At 41.5% G+C, this 19,477-nt stretch overlaps 1 protein-coding gene across 1 annotated transcript in view; it reads left to right on the top strand.

Annotated features, from left to right (window-relative positions):
• The first annotated feature begins 6,765 nt into the window (after positions 1–6,765).
• Positions 6,766–19,477, top strand: part of myo10l1 (myosin X, like 1) — a 50,604-nt gene continuing 37,892 nt past the window's right edge. The window contains exon 1 of the mRNA XM_085391584.1: positions 6,766–7,277. Within this exon, the coding sequence (XP_085247710.1) occupies positions 7,257–7,277 (21 nt within the window). The 5' untranslated portion in view covers positions 6,766–7,256. The remainder of the gene's footprint in view (positions 7,278–19,477) is intronic.

Here is a 19,477-nt window from a genome sequence, read left to right on the forward strand (position 1 = left end):
GTAATTAAAAGCTGTGATAATAATCTTGAGAAAATCTCTACCTACTGAACTCCTTCAATTTCTTTTTATTTATTGACAGGTGTACAGGAAAAGTTGCCAAAGGCGGGGCTGATGTAGCAAAGAGAAGAAAGTATCTCCCCAGACTCACTTAAAGCATTTGTTTGTGTGGTCACAAGAGACAGATGATAAAATAATTTTTCTCTATTGTATGAATTTGGATGTCTGCATGCGTGCTCTCCTGCAGGCTATAGCCGACTGATTAAATTACCCCCACTGTCTGTTGGGAATTAAGGGGTTGCAATGACAGCTAATTTGGTTCAAAGACGTGCTATCCTACTGCCATGTAATATGAATGGTGCATGAGTGGGGTGTGGCAGTGGCGGGGTCTGAGTAGGGGGAGGGAGAAAGGAAATCATGATGAAGTCATCCCTCTGAAGCGACTTAATTAGATCGAACCCCTTTCTGTACATGCATGCATGTAAACCCAACACAGCTGGCATAAATCTGCACACATGGGGGTGTTTGCAATTCACACAGGCTGCAACCTTACACTGCAAACATCTCTGCAAAATGTCCAGGAGGCCTAATAGTGCAATGCCTTTTAGGGTTTGTAAAATAATAGATGTACTTACATATTGTTTTAATATAGCTGCACGTAGCCTAAATATCTACACATAAACTGATGTTGAAACATCTTATATGAAGTCACATATTCAATCACATTAATAAACCCGTGTCCACCCATTTTTATTTCAACAGATGATTTGAAAACTCAAGATCCTAAAACAACATGCACATAAGATCATATTGATATCAATTTCCTGTTCACGTTTTACAAAATTGGAGACATGCTGACAAGCTTAGATTGTTTTATATGCTCGTGTTACATGTGCAACCTGAATAGAAACATTCCTAATCCCTGCCTTTTCTGTTAGTCAGGCCAGATACAATGTAAAAATTAAAATATGTATATCTAAAAATAAATTTATGTATCAATGGAATCACAGCTCATTGGAAGAGACTGCGATCTCTCTATAAGAGCCCACAGCAGCAGGAATCAATGAAATAGTCTGCTGATAGTTTAAACATGTATATTTGTACATTTTACAAGAGGCCAGCCCACCACCCTCAAACCTTAAATGAAATATGAAAACATATTTCTTTCTGGGATTTATGATTTCAGGGCCACAAACATTGTTGCCTGACTCATACAGATCAGGTGACATCACATGTATATCACTCTGAAAGTGCTCATGAATTCATGAATGCAGCATTCATTCCTCTGTTCACCATCCCCAAGGAGTGAACTCTGACACCAGGATGCACGAATCATCTCTCAGAAGAACCACAGTGGCTCAGCTTCTTTGTATTTATTATTTCCGCTGTACCTTAGCTTAACTTAGCTACTGATACTACAGGAAAATTGCTTTGTAACTCGTTACTCATTTTTCTGTCTTTGCAGTCTGCACTCTTATCTCTGTTGTCCGTGCATTGTAAATGCTTTAATATTGTGCAGCCAGACATGCAAATGGACACTAGACAGAAAGCCTTTTACTAAACTAAAAGGTTAACGGTCATCACCAACAGTGCAGCCAATAATCAATACAGATGTAAAGAGAAATGGAGGCTGAAAGAAAATGCAAGCAAGAGGCTGTTTTTATAGAGATTTTATAAGACATATACTTTGCAGACTTTCACTTTTGATAAAACTTATAGTTAGGACTGACTCAGGTGCTCCTGAATTGTCTCTAAATTATGCTGCAATATACTTAGGCTACTGGGGGGGGCTTCCCAGAATGCACTGAGCATTTCTTCTTCCTTGATCTCTTTTTTCCTTGTGTGTGTTTATGCATTACAACTATATTTAATCATTAGTTATTATGAAACTCTAGATCTCTCTTATAGTTTAGTCATAGCAGATGTTTGCCTCTCCCTTAGCTTCGTCCTTTTGTAGGTTTCTTCCTGTTAAAAGGGAGATTTTCCTTCCTGCTGTTGCCAAGTGCTTGCTCACAGGGGTTTGGGCGATTGTTGGGTTTTCTTTGTCTTTTCTTGTATAAAGCACTTTGAGGTGACTGTTGTTCATATTCTGTTCTCAATCTGAAGTTAAACAAGCTGTTGCTAAACAAACCAAAACCTTGTTAGTGCTAACTCAAAGAGGTTTCTGAGTCAAATGAGGCTTTGTATTTCAAGTCTTTGTGTCTGATTTTAACTGGGTTTGTCTTTATGTGTTGGTGAGTATCTCAGTGAGCATTGCTAAAATAAGTATTTGTCCTCTGCTGGCAGAGATTTGATATTTATGAGTAATTTGAAACAAATCAAATTAGAAAGACTTAATAACCTCAGATTCCTTACACCAAGCCTGTGTGTGTATCTCTTATTATTGTAAAAGCATGCAAACCAACATTTAAATGTGAACAAAACTGCTACAGTTGCAGTAATAATACTTTACTGCAACTGCAATAATACTTTTAATAATACTTTGGTGATTTATTGCAAGACAGAGACATGTTTAAATATTTTCATAAAAGAAAAATAGCCAGTGGGCACATTATACGATCTTACAGGGCTCTGGCTAACAACAAGGGCTGCGAGTCTTTTATCCACTTGTTAAATTATTTCTTTAAATATCTACAAGTCAGAGACTGTTTTAATAAAGAGATGAAACCTAATTTGATTAACATATTTGATGACTAAAAGATAAATAAAAGATTGTATATGAAACTCCTAAAGGTTACCCTGTTAGGATGCCTGGGTCGTCGACCCAGGGTTTTTGAGTTTATGATATTATTTATACTGTCTAGTTTTTGGTTTCTTTGAGTTCTGTCTTATGGCTTAGGTCTCTGTCTTCTTTAGTTGCTCTGTCTCCCCTATCACCTGCATCCCCTTGTCTAGTTCGCGTCTATGTGTATCTTAAGTTCCTATATCCCCGTGTTCAGTCAGTGTTTGTGTCTGCCCTGTTCCCACGTCTCTGTTCCCTTTGTAGTGCCTGCATGTGAGTCTGTGTCTTTGTTCAGTCTGTGTTATGTGTTTCCTGTTTTACTTTGAAGGTCTCCGTCTTTTCTCAGTGTGTTCAGGTTACGCTTCTTTGGTCTCGTCAGTTCTGATTTGCCCCAGCTGTGTTTCCCTCCTGTTACTCATTTCCTGATTGCTCCCTCTGTGTATTTAAGCCCTGTGTTTCTTAGTGTCTGTGTCGCGATCTACCGTTTTCTTAGCTGTGTGTTCTGGCATTCCTCTGGTTTAAGTTTGTTGTGAGTTTTTTCAGTTATGTTATATTTTTGAGTACCAAATTAAAGCCTTTTTGAGTTCACGTCTGTCTCCGGAGTCTGCACCTTGGGTCCTATTCCTGCCTGCACACAGCCACACCCAACATACCCAGCTGCTGATATTTGAGGATGATTGCAGTAATATCTGGAACAAAAAGCCTTCTTCATAATGGGAATGTTGGAGGCAGAGTGGTAAATCAGTCGCAGGCCATTTTTCATACATTTTCCTTACTTTACTTTTCCTTTATTTTACCCAAGGGATTGTTAGTGAAGAATATTACGTCTGTGAAATCACTGTCACATCATAAATGGGAAAAATCCAGAATAAACTAAAAAAAAACCCCCAAAACCTTAGTTTATCCTGGTCACAAGCTTGAACGTTATCATATAGAGGTGGATTCAAAGGATGACCCATCTGCTCCATCAGAGAAAAAATGAATTTTTTCGTAAGAATGCAACCTCATAAATATTTAAAGAAATACAAAACATTGACTAAATACTCCCTGTGATCCCATGTAACCTAAAAACTATTCTGTGATGCATATCTGACCACACAATGCTTTTTTGTCTTTGTGTGACCATTTATAGAACTTGCTGAGAACTAAATATAGCCCCGAGGCCTTATTTTGGATTGCCCCATTTTACCAGTTAATCACTACAAAGTAGGGTTGATGATCAACTGGGACATTTCACGCTGAGTTTCTCTGGAGCTCTTTCAATCAACGTGTCCTTTCAGACAACCATAAACACATCCAAAGTGAGAGGGGGAGGTCACAGAAGATCAAAGACTTAAAATGAAAGATGGTAATAAATGTAGAAAGATTTATGGGTGCTCTGCTCATAAAACTGATTGCATGTATCACCGGGAGTGATGCCTGTTAGCACATGCAACATATGACATGCACACACTCAGTCAACTCAATTGTTAAATTACACAAAAGTCTTGATCCGGTCTTGGAAGGTGGCAAATAGGTGCAGTGGGTGGAAGTACAGTATGTAAGGTAAAAACTGAGTTTTCACAATACAAATGAGCTTGAAAGTCAATATTTGGTATGACCACCTTTAGTATTTAACCAGTTTTCACCCAGAGTACCATCAGACTTATTGATGATCTGTCCACAACACCCACCCACACAAATATTCAGTTAACAGTAAGAGGAGAAGTAGACATTAAGGGGAAAGAGATGAAGCTGTGGTCAGATGAGTAAGCAGAGTTGCTCCTGACTTGCAGGGAACAAAATCTATCCCACAATTCACTGCTGAGGGTCACTCAGTCCTGGTGTTGTCATGGTAATGAGAATTTAATAGCCCATACTTTCTTGTCTGTGTATTTCAATGCTTGTGTGTGTGTGTGTGTGTGTGTGTGTTCCTGTACACATGTGAACATTGGATGAGTTAGTCTGCTGGGTCATGAACAGCAACGACTCCTCTGTCTTTCCGCATCAGAGATCTTTCTGGGCAAATTTGTAGCTGTTACTTTTGCTCTATTGACTCCCATGTAAAAATCAAAAATACAGTCAGTGCGTTTGTTTAAATCACCCTCATGTAGCAGCCAGGAGGGGTTTAGTGCTGACAGATAATCAAAAAGAAGATCAGTGTGTTGTGTAGTTAAAACTTGAACTGGAAACAATAAACAACAGATTTTTTCATCATAGACATTTTTATTTTGCTTAAGAGATCATTTGTGGAAGCCCTTTTGCAACATCTGAGACCTAAGAGTTTCAACTACAGTAAAAAAAAACAGAAGGAAGCAGGAATTTTTTCCCATTTGATGGTCTGGAAGTAGAAAAAATGTTTTAGTAAATTTTAAAGATGATAATTAAAACATTTTTCGGATCAATTTGTGCTGAGCATTTAATCAGTGAATCAATAAATCAACTAATCATTTCCATTTTGCTTAACTTTACCTGAACTGTCTTAGTGTGACAAACCCCAGTCATTAGGTGTAAAATTGATGCTCAAAATCAGGTGAAAGTCCCAGAGTACCAATGTTCCTTTTCCTTCAAAAGTGAGATCAGAGAAATGATCAGTAAGATTGGGTCTCATTTCCTGAGTGTTTGTGTACATGCATGTGTGTATGTGTCTAATCACAAACACAAAACGCGCATGGGGCCCTGCTGGCGGGTCTAGTTTTTGAGCTGTTGCTCTGATGAAGACGGAGGGTACAGCTAAATAATACTTCCAAGCATGCACACAGGAGCCTCTCCACCCCTATACCTCCAGGGCTCCGTGGGGAACAGGCTGAGCTTGTGCTTTACCCAAGAGAGGCCTCAGCCTGCTGGGCTCCTAAAAGCTGCACCTGGCCCCTGCAGCCTGGTGCTGTGAAAAGAAGAATAAAAACCTCACACGGTCCACATCACATAAACCAGCTGTCTGTTTATTTATACCAAACTGTGGTCTTTGGAGACTTCATTGGTTTTTCTTTCTGATTTTGGGATGTTTCACCCTCACTGTTATGGTCGTGTGTGTGTGTGAGTGTGTGTCATGAGATATCATTTTTCAGCCTGGGGGCAGGGGCTCTGACTGATTCTGTAACCAAGCCTACTCCTATACACCAAGCAACATTTTTTTTTTTGAAAGAAAGAAAGATTATATAGCAATGCCCCCCACCACCATCACCAATCCCTCTGGCCCCACTTTCTCTTTGTGCACTGGTTTTGGAAAAGCATGAATGCTCTTGACAGCACTTGCCTCATTGCTAATTTAGATATCATTTATTCAGCTTTATAAACTTCCATGTCAGCTTGTCTGTATTCATGGCCTTAATGGTTATAATAACTTTATACTCTTGATACACAAGCAAATTTTTGCACAGAAGGTAACAGCTGTGGTAACAGGTTTTATACAATCTATCTGATGTCTTTATTACTCAAATGCTCACTAATACTCTGGGAGCTACATCAATAGCAACATCTTGTGATTCACTGGTAAATGAAATTACAAGACAATAAAATTCAAATAATTTTGTTCATGATTTTTTTTGCGGCACATGCTTTTGAAAAAGATCAGACATCAAAAAACTATACATTACAATACATTAACACATTAATTTTTTTAAATAAAGTAGTTCTATAACAAAAAGAAACCGTCTACATTGGCTTTGAGTTTTTCATTCTCGAGCATTTTGACAGAACAAATTTTTAAATAAGAGACCTAATCTCTCCAAACAAGGCAACCTGCTTCACCAGCATTTATCATCTTATTTCATTTATAAAAACAAAAATACTCTTTTCTTTCTTTCTTTTTTTCCGGAACTCATTGCTTTATGAACACTGACGTGATGGGATGAAGCCGGATAATCTGGTTCGGGATGATCATCTGTAATTAGACCAAGAGGGACAGAGGTTCTTTCATCTGTCAACAACCACAGAAGCGTCATCTCACCTCTAGGTGGACTGTCTGTGACCGCAAAAGCGCTGGTTAAGGTTTGCTTGCACATCTGTACGTGTGAGCTTATAATGTGTGCTTTATATCGGAGGGGGCTGTGTCTGCACCGCCCCATCGGTGTGTGCGAGTGGACAGCGTCAAGCTCATCCTACCCCCGGACTGGTCCTCTCGCAACCCCACGCAGGATACTCACATCCTCACACGTGCACACATACACACACATATATCTACACACATACGCTGATACACAAACCAGGCAGACCTGGAAAACCGGGGCGCTTCAATTAGCGTTCCTCCGACGGATCCCTGGCGTGGACATTTTTAATTTTTTTTCCTCTCAGCCTCCGTGGAATTTTCTCATGTGTGGTTTTCTTTGCGCATAGAGCGTGGACGCAGCTGAGGTGTGTTTGAGAAATTGGGCTATTTCGGAGGTCATAGAATAAACGCTCGTTGAATGGGAAACACCAACACAGAGGCACTGCTACCTTTCCCTCATCTCGACAAACAGGCTCACTCTTCAGTTGGTGAGATTTGCGCACCCGAGACCGGAGCCGGTGTCTGCGCTCTGCCGGGCCGGGCGCGAGTCGTCAGGGAGGAGTAGGCAGGATGGAGGCGTTTTTTGCAGAGGTAAGGCCACTGAGAATCTGTGTCACGGTTACGGAGATAAACATGAATGACATTAATGGCGTGATGATGCCTGGATTTACACCGCTGCATGTCTATACTGCAAGATACGGTTTCATTTTGATTCACGTCAATTATGGCAGGTGCCGCTTTGCTTCCGTCGAGCAGAAGCATCCTCACCGTCCGCCCCCCCAAAACCCAGAGGAAGGCCTGGTCCCACTATATGTTATAGTCTTCATGTATCTGGGGGAAAAACACCGTTTGTTTCATTATCACTGCAGAGGATCAGGGCCTGACTACCGGCTTGGTGAATTAATTCAGAGCAGAGCCGCAGAAAAATTGGCCAAACGGGAGCTGACATGGGCTTTTGCATCCATAAGGATGACTGCCGGATTAAAGCCAATCTGTTAAGGGAGGGTAAACCGTGTTGGCCTTCAGCAACAGCCCTACCACGGCATGCTGCCGCGAACAGACCCACTCTGTGTGTGTGTGTGTGTGTGTGTATGTTTTTTTTTTTTTAAATTGCGCTGTGAATGGGATAGAGATCGGATCCATGGCAGGGTTTGGGCCGGTAGAGGAAGGTAAAAGAGGAGGGAGGAGGAGCAGTGCAAGGGATATGTCTGTGTGTGTGTTTGTGTGTATGTGAGACCGAATAGGTGAAGCAGGAGGGAGATAAATTAACTGCCCTTGTAATTGAAAATTAAGTAAAACATTGGTTATTAATCAATCTCCCACTCTCCCACTAAGATGACAAAACCAGTCTCATTTTCCTCTAATCTGATCCAGAGTTGTAAGCATTTTAGGCTGTCATTGTCTGTTGCTTTATTTTCTTTCCTTATAGGTCCTTTGCCGTACATGTTCACACCCTAATCAGGAGATACAAGCTTCCTACCAGTCCCTGTCTTCATTTGTGTCTTGTTCCTCAGACCCCCCATTTAGTGGCTCAGGCACCCAAACAGTCTCGTCCACTGACTCCGATGCCAGTATCCATCCTCTCCAAGCTACTTATCCTCCCCCCATCTTAAGTTAATCTGATATGGGTTTAAATGCCTCTCACATTGGCAGTGATGTCATGCAATTTATTAGTGTGTGTGTATCCATGTGCTAGTGGTTGTGAGGGTATATGTTTGGGCACCAGAGCTATGAGAATCACTGCTGATCATACTTCTTCTCAAACTGCATGACATAACCACCATAAGCCCACAGATTACCACACAACTACACCAAAACACAAAAACCAACACTCCCGCTTCATTTCCCATCAGTTTGTCTGTAATATATTGATCATAGCATTGATTCACAGACCACCATAAAGCAGCCCCACACTGCACAGACTATGAAAGGCTGCATTAGATCTGAAAATGGAGTGACTTATTGAGTTACGAGGCCCTGCAGACATGCATAAGCTGCTACCCAGAAACATGACTTCATGCAGTAGTCGAGTGCTGAGTAATCAATCCTTCTGGGAGGTGTCTGTCCAGCATCCACTTAGTTTCTTTCCTCTTCTGCTTTCATTGCTCCATCCTGTACCCCTGCATTCCTCCATTTGGATCGCTGAAAAAAAAAAAAGAGTGAACAACTGACCGCTCTGTCTCTGTCTCTCTCAACCCAGGCAGAAAATGTGATGGCCATCCAGCCAAGCATGAAATATCAGGTGGTATTAGACTACTGTATAATCCCCGCATAATCATACTGGCCTGGTTAGTAGTCAATTATGGCAGTTGTGGTGACTTTATGCACTCTTAATATGAAAAGAACCCAATCACTTCCTTGTTATGGTGGCTGAAAAAAAACAAATTGTTACTCCTGGTGCAGATTCCATCTGGTATTTTGAGTGTTTTTTAAATTTAAAAAGTGCTTCTTAAGTTCTTAGATACTCTTAGCTAGTTTCAAACAAGTTATTTCCTAAACTGGGTTAAAATTTTAAAAACTTTTAAAAATGTCTTAGCTTCAGTTCTGTTGTTTATATGTAAACCTGACTGGGCTTTACAGAAGCTGGAAGTTTTGGAGCACAATCAGCAAACATTTTAAGTGCTTTGTCTTTAATAGATTCTATACATACAGTTTTATGTTTTATCAGTTTTATCAAAAATAATTTTCCCTGGAGCTGCTTCATGATGACTGCTGAGTACTTTGCTGTCAGCACTTGAGTATCTAAATTTGAGTATCTAAATGTGCTTATGAGTGAGTTGGGTGACATTTGTTTTCAGAGGTGATAGTTTGCGTTCGTGTCAGTGCACGTGTAGTAGATTTGAACAGGTGTAAAGCTGAAATGAACCAATAACTGTGAGATAGGCATGTGCGAATAGACAAGGAACAGCTTTGGTGCCATTTGTTTTTATCCAGTTTGATATTCACTTAAGACCCTTCTGTTTCTGTCTCGCTTGCTTGTCCGTGTAACTGAATAAACAGTAAATCTTTATTTACTACCTTTCAATTTGTTGAGTGGTCGCTGTATCCTGTACCGAGAGTAGCTGAGGAGCAATAAAAGGTTTCTCACACTATGAGGGTGATTATAAAAATGTAATATTCAGTGTGCATTCTCCATGGCAATTTGCACATATGCAGTGAAACATTCATGGAAGCATTTTTATGCAGCTTGAACAGCATAAAGTGTCTTCTAATTGCAGAAAAAGAAAAATCGGTCCTTTTTCTTTCGTGCAACGGGTGTTCATGGAAAAAACCTTAGGGTAAATTAAGCAGAGCCCATGCCAATCCATTGTGGTACAAATTATGCCGGATTTGGTATGAAGTGCATACTGCAGGAATCTGGTTCAGTGGAGGTAAGGGAACAGTCACTGGAGATGTGTGACCTATATTCAGCAGCTCCAAACACATTTGTTCTGCTTTGGAGCTGCATCAGTTTTGCTTCCCTCTCTCTCTCTCTCTCTCTCTCTCTTCTTTTCCCTTCCCGCTGATGCTCTCTCTCTCCCTGCGGCCACTCTCTTGGTGCTTCTCCATCTCGCTCAACCAACCGCTTTAAGAGCTGCTCAGTCAGCCTCCCTCCCCCTTCTGGCAGCTCTGTCTTTCTCTATTCTCTCCTCTCTGTTTCCACTTTATCTTTTTTTCTCCTTTAAATCACTTCTTTTTTTTGTTTTTTGTTTCCGCCCCCCAGCATGTGTAGGTGAAACAGCTCTGCCTCATCTAAAATAAAGCTATGTTACAAGATATGAATTTAATTACATTTCCCATGATGCTATGGTAGTATACAACTATCAAATGTCACAATTTTCTGGGTAACAATAAATGAAACATAGCATATTTCATAATTTCTATTGTATTTTGTCTTTCCTGATTTAAAAGTCTTTAATTATATTTATGGGCTTCTGGACTAGACTGTGCCCAATTTGATTGATTGGACTAATGGTCCTAAACCAACAGAGCAGTTCGATTTCTAAACCAAATGAATTTGTCTGGTTTGTCCAATGTCAAAAAACATTCTAATGCTATTACGATAAACTCAGATATCAGATATCATACATATTAAGTTGTAATTAAATTGGCAAAAATCTGAACCATTTCCACAACCATTAATCATTATTAAAACAGCCATGAAGTAAACCATGGAGCCAGTGTACTCTCTGTACTGGACATTTGGTGTTAAATCTTTGCCAAATCAAACATGCGGATCGTTGAGAATGAGATTTCTTATGCTGTTGTTGAGTGAAAACAAAGGAAGAGGAGTGGGGGTAGGCACGTTTAGAGGCAGCGACAGAGAAGGGAAGGTAGTATGGTGGCTATAGAGAAGAGTTTTAAATGTAGGGACTGTGACTGGTAATGCCATTGAGGCAGGAGGAAAGAAAAAGGAAGATTACATACAAGGTTTATGGATATAGTGAAGGAGGACATGCAGATCGTTGATGTGTCAGAAGAAGATGCAAGGGAGAGGATAAGATGAAGGAAGATCATCTGTTGTGGTGACCCCTAATGAGCAGAGGAATGAAGAAGAAAAAAAACATTAGGCATGATTAAAAATCCCCACAGGCCATTGGCAGTGTTTTGCAATTTTTTACTATAGGGATCTAGATATGCAGGGTTTATTCCTCTGACCATGGTTCACCTCTAGAAATGTCATGAAAATTGCTCATTTAGATTTTGCATACTCCTGATGACAAGTTGCAAAAATTCTGCACTGAAAGCAAATTATCCCTTGATAGAGATCTGCACCAAGAGGTCTTCTTTCAACCCTGCTAAGCTTCTTCATTGCTGAAATTTGGTAGTTTTTGTGTAATCATGGTGGCAGATTGACAGACAAACAACAATAAAAATAACAATAAAACACAAGCTTTAGCACAGACGAAGGATATTTAAGACAAGTTAAAAACAGTTAAAAAAAATTAAACAAAACTGTGAGAACAGTATTAACATTTACTGTGTTCTTTGGTAACAGCCTAGTCCTTCATCAAGTTTTCTAAAATTTGACTTAGTTTTTGCTTAACAAACAAACAAACTGTGCTGAAAACATTCAAATCAGATCGCAACCCCCTTCACCTGGACATCAACTCCCAGCATCTACCAGTGCCTAGAGGAGAAAGGCTGTTTCCATGGTATCCTGTTTCCACACTGTTGCCGTGGAGTCCTGTTGCCAGGGTGTTAGTGGGGGTGTGACTGTAGTTTAATCCAAGATGTGAGAGAATGTGATAATTAGCACAGAGCTCAAAGAGGATTTGTACTTTACATACACACACACTTGCTCCTGGTTTGTAATTTAACAGCAGACCTTGATCCAGTTTACCTTCGGAAAATCATGTTTGTTTTGGAATTAAGCTGTCCAAGGCTTCAGATATTCCTAAAATAACAGCTATGCAGCCAAGCAGGAAATAAAGGGCACTTATGTTCTTAAAACTCGTTGCATTTCTGCTGTCCAGTAGTTATATGGACTGCAGGTTAAATCCATGACGTAAAGATCTTTCTGCATAAGTGCCTTTGCCATCCTAGTTGGATGGACACAGGGGGATAGAAATCAGGCACTTTGTTAATTGTAAAAAGTTTTGAAAAGGAATCACGTAGAGGTAATTTCTAAACCATACTTTAAAAAATCCCAGGCAACTATGGGAATGTTGGTTTCTTTCTTTTTTCCCTGTAAGATTGTTTTGAAATTAGCAGCCACCCATGTGTTCCGATCATCCAAGATTCCCCAGAAAAAAGTAGTTCTATAAAGATACATACATATACACTACATTAAAAACACAGGCATCCTGGTACATACATATAATGGGAAAACACTGAATGATGAAGTGTTTTCCATTGGTGGAGATGATGTTAGTAACCAGGACTGATGTTGTTATACATAGATCTGTCATAGTTAAAATGGTTTCTAATGCCCAAGCGATTTAAGATTTTTAAGACCAATGCTGATACTGATATTTGGTGATTTAAAAATCTGATATTCTGGTATTTTGGCCACTATGTTTTTCTTTCAGCTGCACAAAACCTAAACAGATTTCTGTAACCTTTGTTATGTGTGGTAATTCTTTGAGTTATTTATGCTCTGCTCAGATCAGTTATGTTTGTCAGTTGTTGTCTTTGTGCCGTTCCAAATGCATGTTGGCATCAGGCAAGTGGACAGACTATGCAATGTTAATCCTCTTAACAACATTAAAGGGTGTTTCTCACCTGTCTTATTTATTGTTTGTATTTTCATTTGTTAGCTGTTACAAATGCCAACACTAATAGAGCTAATACACTTATATTAGCTAATATTGTAAAAGTTATCAGTCTTGTGATACATTGACCTGGCTCTAATGGTTTCATTGCTCATTATCCTCAAGGTGCCAACATAGGTATCCAACAATTGCTAAAGAGCACTGGTAACAAAAGATGGCAGAGACTACAGAATGTAGACCGCTGACATATTCTGTTCTCAACTGCATAGAAAATATGGATTTTTCAAGATTTTCATTAAAAAGCAAAAAGAATGAATCAAGACACCTGAGTGATCAGAGACTACATTTGAACATACAAGCTTCTAGATAAAGAGGAGGGAATTCTTCAATTCTTTGCAAGAGTAACTGTGACCACCCCACATGAGTGGTCACATGGGGTTAAGTTTGACCACTCATGTAACAATTTGTTACCTTATGCTATATGGTTTCCTCCAAGGATCGATTCTTGGACCCTTTTTTCATTTGAACATGCTTTCTCAAAGTGAAATCTTTTAAAAGCACCTGGAGACTCATAATATCTATGCAGATGACACCCATATTTCTTTAGCTCTCTTCCAAAAAAACCTTTGTAGATATTGATTATGTTTGTGTCTTGAAAACTCCCCTAAAAAGGGTTTTTGGCGACAACTGATATCCCAAACTTTCTCATTGAACCTTCCAATTTCAATTTAAAAAGTGTTAGTTTTAAGCTTTGTTTCCTACAAATAATAAAAAGGATAAAAATAAATAAATAAAAATAATTATAATTATAATAATGATGCCCCTGCAACATTTCAAAAAATGACCTGGAGTCATTTTATAAAACCTAAATTAAAAGACACTCATGGTATATGACTATGGATAAATTAATATGCTCTTAATGTTTTTTGCTGTGATCATGTTTCCATTTACGCTCAGATGTTTATTTATACCTGCAGTGTTGAATCTGCACTGCAATCCCTTTTAACGGCAGATGTACAGGCCAGTGACACCCACTAGCCCACATGCACATAAGGATACACACAGACACACCAACATGCACAGACCGCACGGATAAACACATGCTGTTGCTCTCCTTCCAGCAGCCATAATCTGCTAAAAGCCTCGCTGTCCTGATTGTATTATCACCTTTAATGGAATATTACTGACACAGTTTAGGTCTCCAACACAGGCAGCGCTACGCTAAGACGACAGATCAGAATGCTTTTTGCAAGGAAAAAGGCAAAGGAAGCTGTCTCTCCAGTTCACATACAAATTTACTACATATTTGTGATAATCCTACTTGTTGTGTTTACATACACTGCTAAGATGGTGAAGGGTTGCTTACAAGGGGGACTGAATATGAACATATACTCAGTTACCAGTAGGGGGCTCTGTGACTAAGGATGATGGAAGGAGAGAAGAAGTGAAGTGGTGAGATGTAAAATGGCGAACTACTGCTGAATATATACGTTCCATTACAAACCAAGCCGTCTCCGTTCTTCTGTCGAAACACCACAAATTGGCGACGAGGATGAGCGCATCAGTTCCGAGTCCACCATCTTTTCTTCCACATGTGGGTGAGCCGCCGATTCCATTTACTACATGGCGGAAAATATTCGACAATTACATGCTAGTAATCAATGCCACGGGAGACGCATGGCCGGATGCTAGGAAACGCGCTGTTTTGCTACACTGCTTGGGCCCGGAGGGACAGCGGTTATTCTACACGTTACCGGAGCAAGGTGATACATATGCTGACGCCATGAGCACACTGGAGAAGCACTTTGTGCCAAAAGTGAATGTCGTGGCGTGCCGTCATACATTCAGACAGCGTATGCAACGAGCGGATGAGACTGTTTCTCAGTATGTGGTGGCTCTGAGAGCATTAGCTTCATCTTGTAACTTTGGACAAATGGAAAGTGAAATGATAAGAGATCAGTTGATCTCCAATGCTCATCTCAGCGCTGTGAAAGACAAACTGTTACTGGAGGATGAACTCACACTGGATAAGGCTCTAACTATTGCGAGCCAGGTAGAAGCAGCAGTCAAAAACGCTACTCTACTCTCCACACCCGGCTCGTGTCCGACCGCGCCTGTTCAGACAGTCGACGCGGCAAATTCCCACTCTCACCAGAGGAGAGGACCTCGCCCCGCTAAAGGCTGCACTCCAGACCAACGCAAACGGGGAGGTTCAAAGCAGCAGCAGCGGAAGTGCTTCAGGTGTGGTTCTCACAAGCACTTAGCTAATGATAAAAACTGCCCGGCTGCTTCTTCAAAATGCAATAACTGCGGGAAAAAGGGACATTTTGCCAAGGTATGTAAGTCGTCAGTCAGTGAAGTGAGAGAAGTAGTGGTTCCAGAATTGGCAGTACTGTGCGTGCAAGATGCTAAAATGATGGCAGCTATTCAAGATAAGCTTACCTGCACTGTCGACATTGAAACTGTACAAGGTGGCTCTAAGACAGTAGAGCTGATAGTAGACACTGGAGCTTCTGTGTCTATTCTGCCAGAAACTATCTACAGACAGTATTTTGCAGACTGTTCACTGGTGCGACCTAAAGTCAAACTAGTTACTTATGCTAAAGATGAGTTGGCTGTGATGGGTTGTCTGCCTGCATCAGTTGCACTGCATGCACAGAATGAAAAAGTTCCTGCTTCCTTCTACATTGTCAAAGCTGGTTCCCCGCTATTAGGCCTCGACCTCATTAGAGCACTGAACGTCTGCATCGTCGGAGGCAAAGTGGACCGTATTCAGGATGAAACTGCAGATGAGCCGGATTCGTCTAACCAGAAGTCTGCTGTGTACAATGTTGATCCTATTCCACCAGCTCAACTTGGATGTGTTAAAGGGTTCATCCATAAAGTACAGGTAAACAACAATGTGCAGCCTGTACGCCAAAAGCTGAGACGCCTGCCATTAAGTGTACGTACAGAGGTGTCAGCAGAACTCTCTCGCTTACTCAAAGCTGGCATAATTGAAAGGATCGATGCAGCTGAGTGGGTGAGTCCTTTGGTCGTGGCCAGAAAGCGAAAAAAGGAGTTGAGACTGTGTGTTGACCTTCGTGAACCCAATAAGAGCATTATTGCTGACTGCCATCCTCTTCCTCATATGGAGGATCTGTTTTCTGACTTGGCGGGTGCCACTCACTACAGCCAGATTGACCTCAGCTCCGCATACCACCAATTACCTTTGCATCCGGAGAGCCGCAAGCTGACTGCTTTCATCACTCATGAGGGACTGTTCCAGTTCACACGTGTCCCATTTGGCCTAGCATCAGCACCTTCGGCGTTCCAGAAAATGATGCAAACGGTCCTGAAAGATCTGCCTGGTGTTCGCAACTACTTGGATGACATCATCGTCTACGGAACATCAAAGGAGGTGCATGATACACGCCTGCAAGCTGTTCTCCAACGTCTCAGAGATGTCGGCCTGCAGATTAATGCTGGGAAAAGTTCCTTCTGCCAGTCACACATCACATTCCTGGGCCATGTAATCTCAAAGGAAGGCCTACGTCCAAGCCAACATCACCTTACTGCTATTGCTGAGGCTCCTGCTCCAAAGGATATGGCTGCATTGCGCTCGTTCCTGGGTTTGTCATCCTGGTTCAGTAAATTTATTCCAGATTATGGTACACTGGTGGAACCACTGCGACAGTTGCTGAAAACAGACATGAAAGTCGAACTCCAGTGGAACGAGGCAGCACATGAGAGCTTCAGTAACCTGAAAAAACTCCTTCTGGAAAGTCCCGCACTTGCCGTCTATGACCCTGACTTACCTGCTTTTGTCACCACAGACGCATCAGACTATGGGCTAGGCGCTGTGTTGACACAGTTACATCCAGATCAAGTGGAGCGGGTTGTGGCGTTCGCCTCCCGAACACTGTCTCCTGCTGAAAGAAAGTACTCCACCACAGAAAAGGAGGCGTTAGCCTGTGTCTGGGCGGTGGAAAGATGGCGTACATATGTATGGGGCCGCAGATTCACACTTCGTACTGACCACCAAGCTCTTACTACCCTTCTCAGCACCAAAGGTATGAACAGAGCGGGCATGAGAATCGCATGATGGTCTGCAAGGCTGATGTGTTTTCAGTATGATGTGCAGTACCGTCCTGGTGTTCAGAATGTCATCGCAGACTGCCTCTCACGGGTTCCCCTGATGTACTCCAGCACTGACATTGATGCTGAAAAAGACCTTCTCTGGGAGATAGCTGAAGTTTCTCCTCTCTTGACAGCGACACCGTTGACGGATTTTAAAGCTGAATGTGAGGACTGCCCTGACCTTTCTCTGCTCCAACAGGTTATCCGCTCAGGCTGGCCCAAGGTGAAAAGGTCTCTCTCACCTGAGATACAGCCGTATTTCCTGGTGCGACATGAACTTGCTGTGGAATCACCGTTGGTTTTCCGGGGGACACGTCTGGTGGTCCCAAGGTCCCTGCGGGAAAAGGTGATATGCCTCGCACACGAAGGTCACCAGGGCATAGTTCGCACAAAGCAGCGGCTCAGAGAGCTTTACTGGTGGCCATGCATGGATACTCAAGTCCATGCGATTCTGTCATCGTGCTCAGTCTGTCAATTGTGTGACAAAACGGCCAAAACTGCTCCTACTCCCTTACAGCCGGTTCAGTTTCCAGATGGTCCCTTTCAGCATGTGGCCGTTGACATTGTTGGACCTTTTGACCGCGGGTCGCAGGACTGCAGGTTTGCCATCACACTGGTCGATTACTTCAGCAAATGGCCAGAAGTAGCCTTTACTTCATCAGCTACTACAGACACTGTGATTAGGTTCTTGTCTTCAGTTTTTGCACGGGAGGGAAACCCTTGTGAGCTTACCACAGATAATGGACCACAATTCACTTCATCTGCCTTTGCTGATTTCCTGACGGAAAGGGGCATCAAGCACATCAGAACAAGTGTGTATCACCCTCAAGCGAACGGGTGTGTTGAAAGATTCAACAGAGTGCTGAAGGACTGTGTTCAGGCTGCACAGGTGTCCCAGAAGCTGTGGAAGCCCGCCGTGACAGAGATGCTACAGAATTACCGTGCTACAGCTCATGCAACGACTGGAGCAGCTCCGTTCCAGCTTCTCAGAGGGAGACCCATGAGAACAAAGCTAAATGTCCTGCCGTTTCCCAAAGACACAGGACAGTATGACCAATGCAGGGCCAGAGTCTCTCACAGCAACGTAAGAGTAAACGCTACACTGATGCAAAGAGAGGGGCAAAACCTCCCCAGCTTGTGGTCGGTGACAGGGTGCGGATACGTAAACCTTTCCGAGTGGGGAAGGGAGAGAGACAGTTCACTGATCCACTGTCAGTGCAGCAACAGACTGGACTGAGCACCTTCATCTTGAGTGATGGAAAGAGATGGAATGCAGCCCGTCTCTCACTCTGCCGCGCAGAGAATGCTGAGCCGTTGCAGGCTGATGACGGGGTTGAAAATAACACAAGAGAAACTCCTAAAAGACCTTCTGTTCCTAACAGACCGAGACAGTTACCAGCTTGGACCAAGGATTATGTTATGAAATGAGTTTAAAAAAAAAAACAAAATGAAAAGAAAAAAAAGTGAAAAAAACACGCTTGAGCTGTTGGGTGCTAATGTTAAGTTCCATACTGCTAGTTCTGAGGTCCAAGTATAATAGAGGATTGATTTACTGTGATTTATTTGTGAGTTTTGTGACTTAAGGTTGTTAAGTTACTACAGTAACCTTAACGGTACAAGTATTCATTATAAAGGACGATTTAGGCACCATAACAAGATTGTATGTTAAGATCACGGGTATAGTTCAAACACCCAGTAATGTTATAAGTGAAATAGGTATTGAAAATGCTGTCTGGTTGCAAAGTTTACTACTGATAATGTTCTGTGCAAATAGTAATGTTGCCATGCTAAGTAAGTAATACTGAGGTAGTAGAATTCTGTGAGAATGAGGAGAGATGTTGTGTTTACATACACTGCTAAGATGGTGAAGGGTTGCTTACAAGGGGGACTGAATATGAACATATACTCAGTTACCAGTAGGGGGCTCTGTGACTAAGGATGATGGAAGGAGAGAAGAAGTGAAGTGTATGGTGAGATGTAAAATGGCGAACTACTGCTGAATATATACGTTCCATTACAAACCAAGCCGTCTCCGTTCTTCTGTCGAAACACCACACTACTTTCTAGGATTTTCTGCTGCTCTTTGATTTGTGCTCTCTGCCTCATATTGACAGTTCACTCGTGTGGCATTTTCATAACGTTATGGTGGAACTATAACTAACTAACTAATTATATATAGTGATACAGGGTTAATTAATTAACTGTTAATAACTTAAACTACAGTTAACTGAAGATTTGTCACATTATTTAACAAAATCACAGAGGACCAGGCCATAAGTGGTCCCTTCATCCTGGAGCCTAATAAAAATTACTACCTGATGCTTGTGATTAGAAAGGGATTGACAGTTTTTACAAACACAGATACACAAACCCCCCCCCCCCCCAAAAAAAAAAAAAAAAAAAACCACGCTGGTTTTTATTTTTCCTTTTATCTGCTGCTGAGCAGTCATCTGCTCTTGGCATCATTTATTAATCCGT

Source organism: Rhamphochromis longiceps, linkage group LG19, assembly GCF_057381845.1.
Source record: "Rhamphochromis longiceps isolate RC_006_pf linkage group LG19, R_longiceps_female_GT1.1, whole genome shotgun sequence".
NCBI lineage: Eukaryota > Metazoa > Chordata > Actinopteri > Cichliformes > Cichlidae > Rhamphochromis > Rhamphochromis longiceps.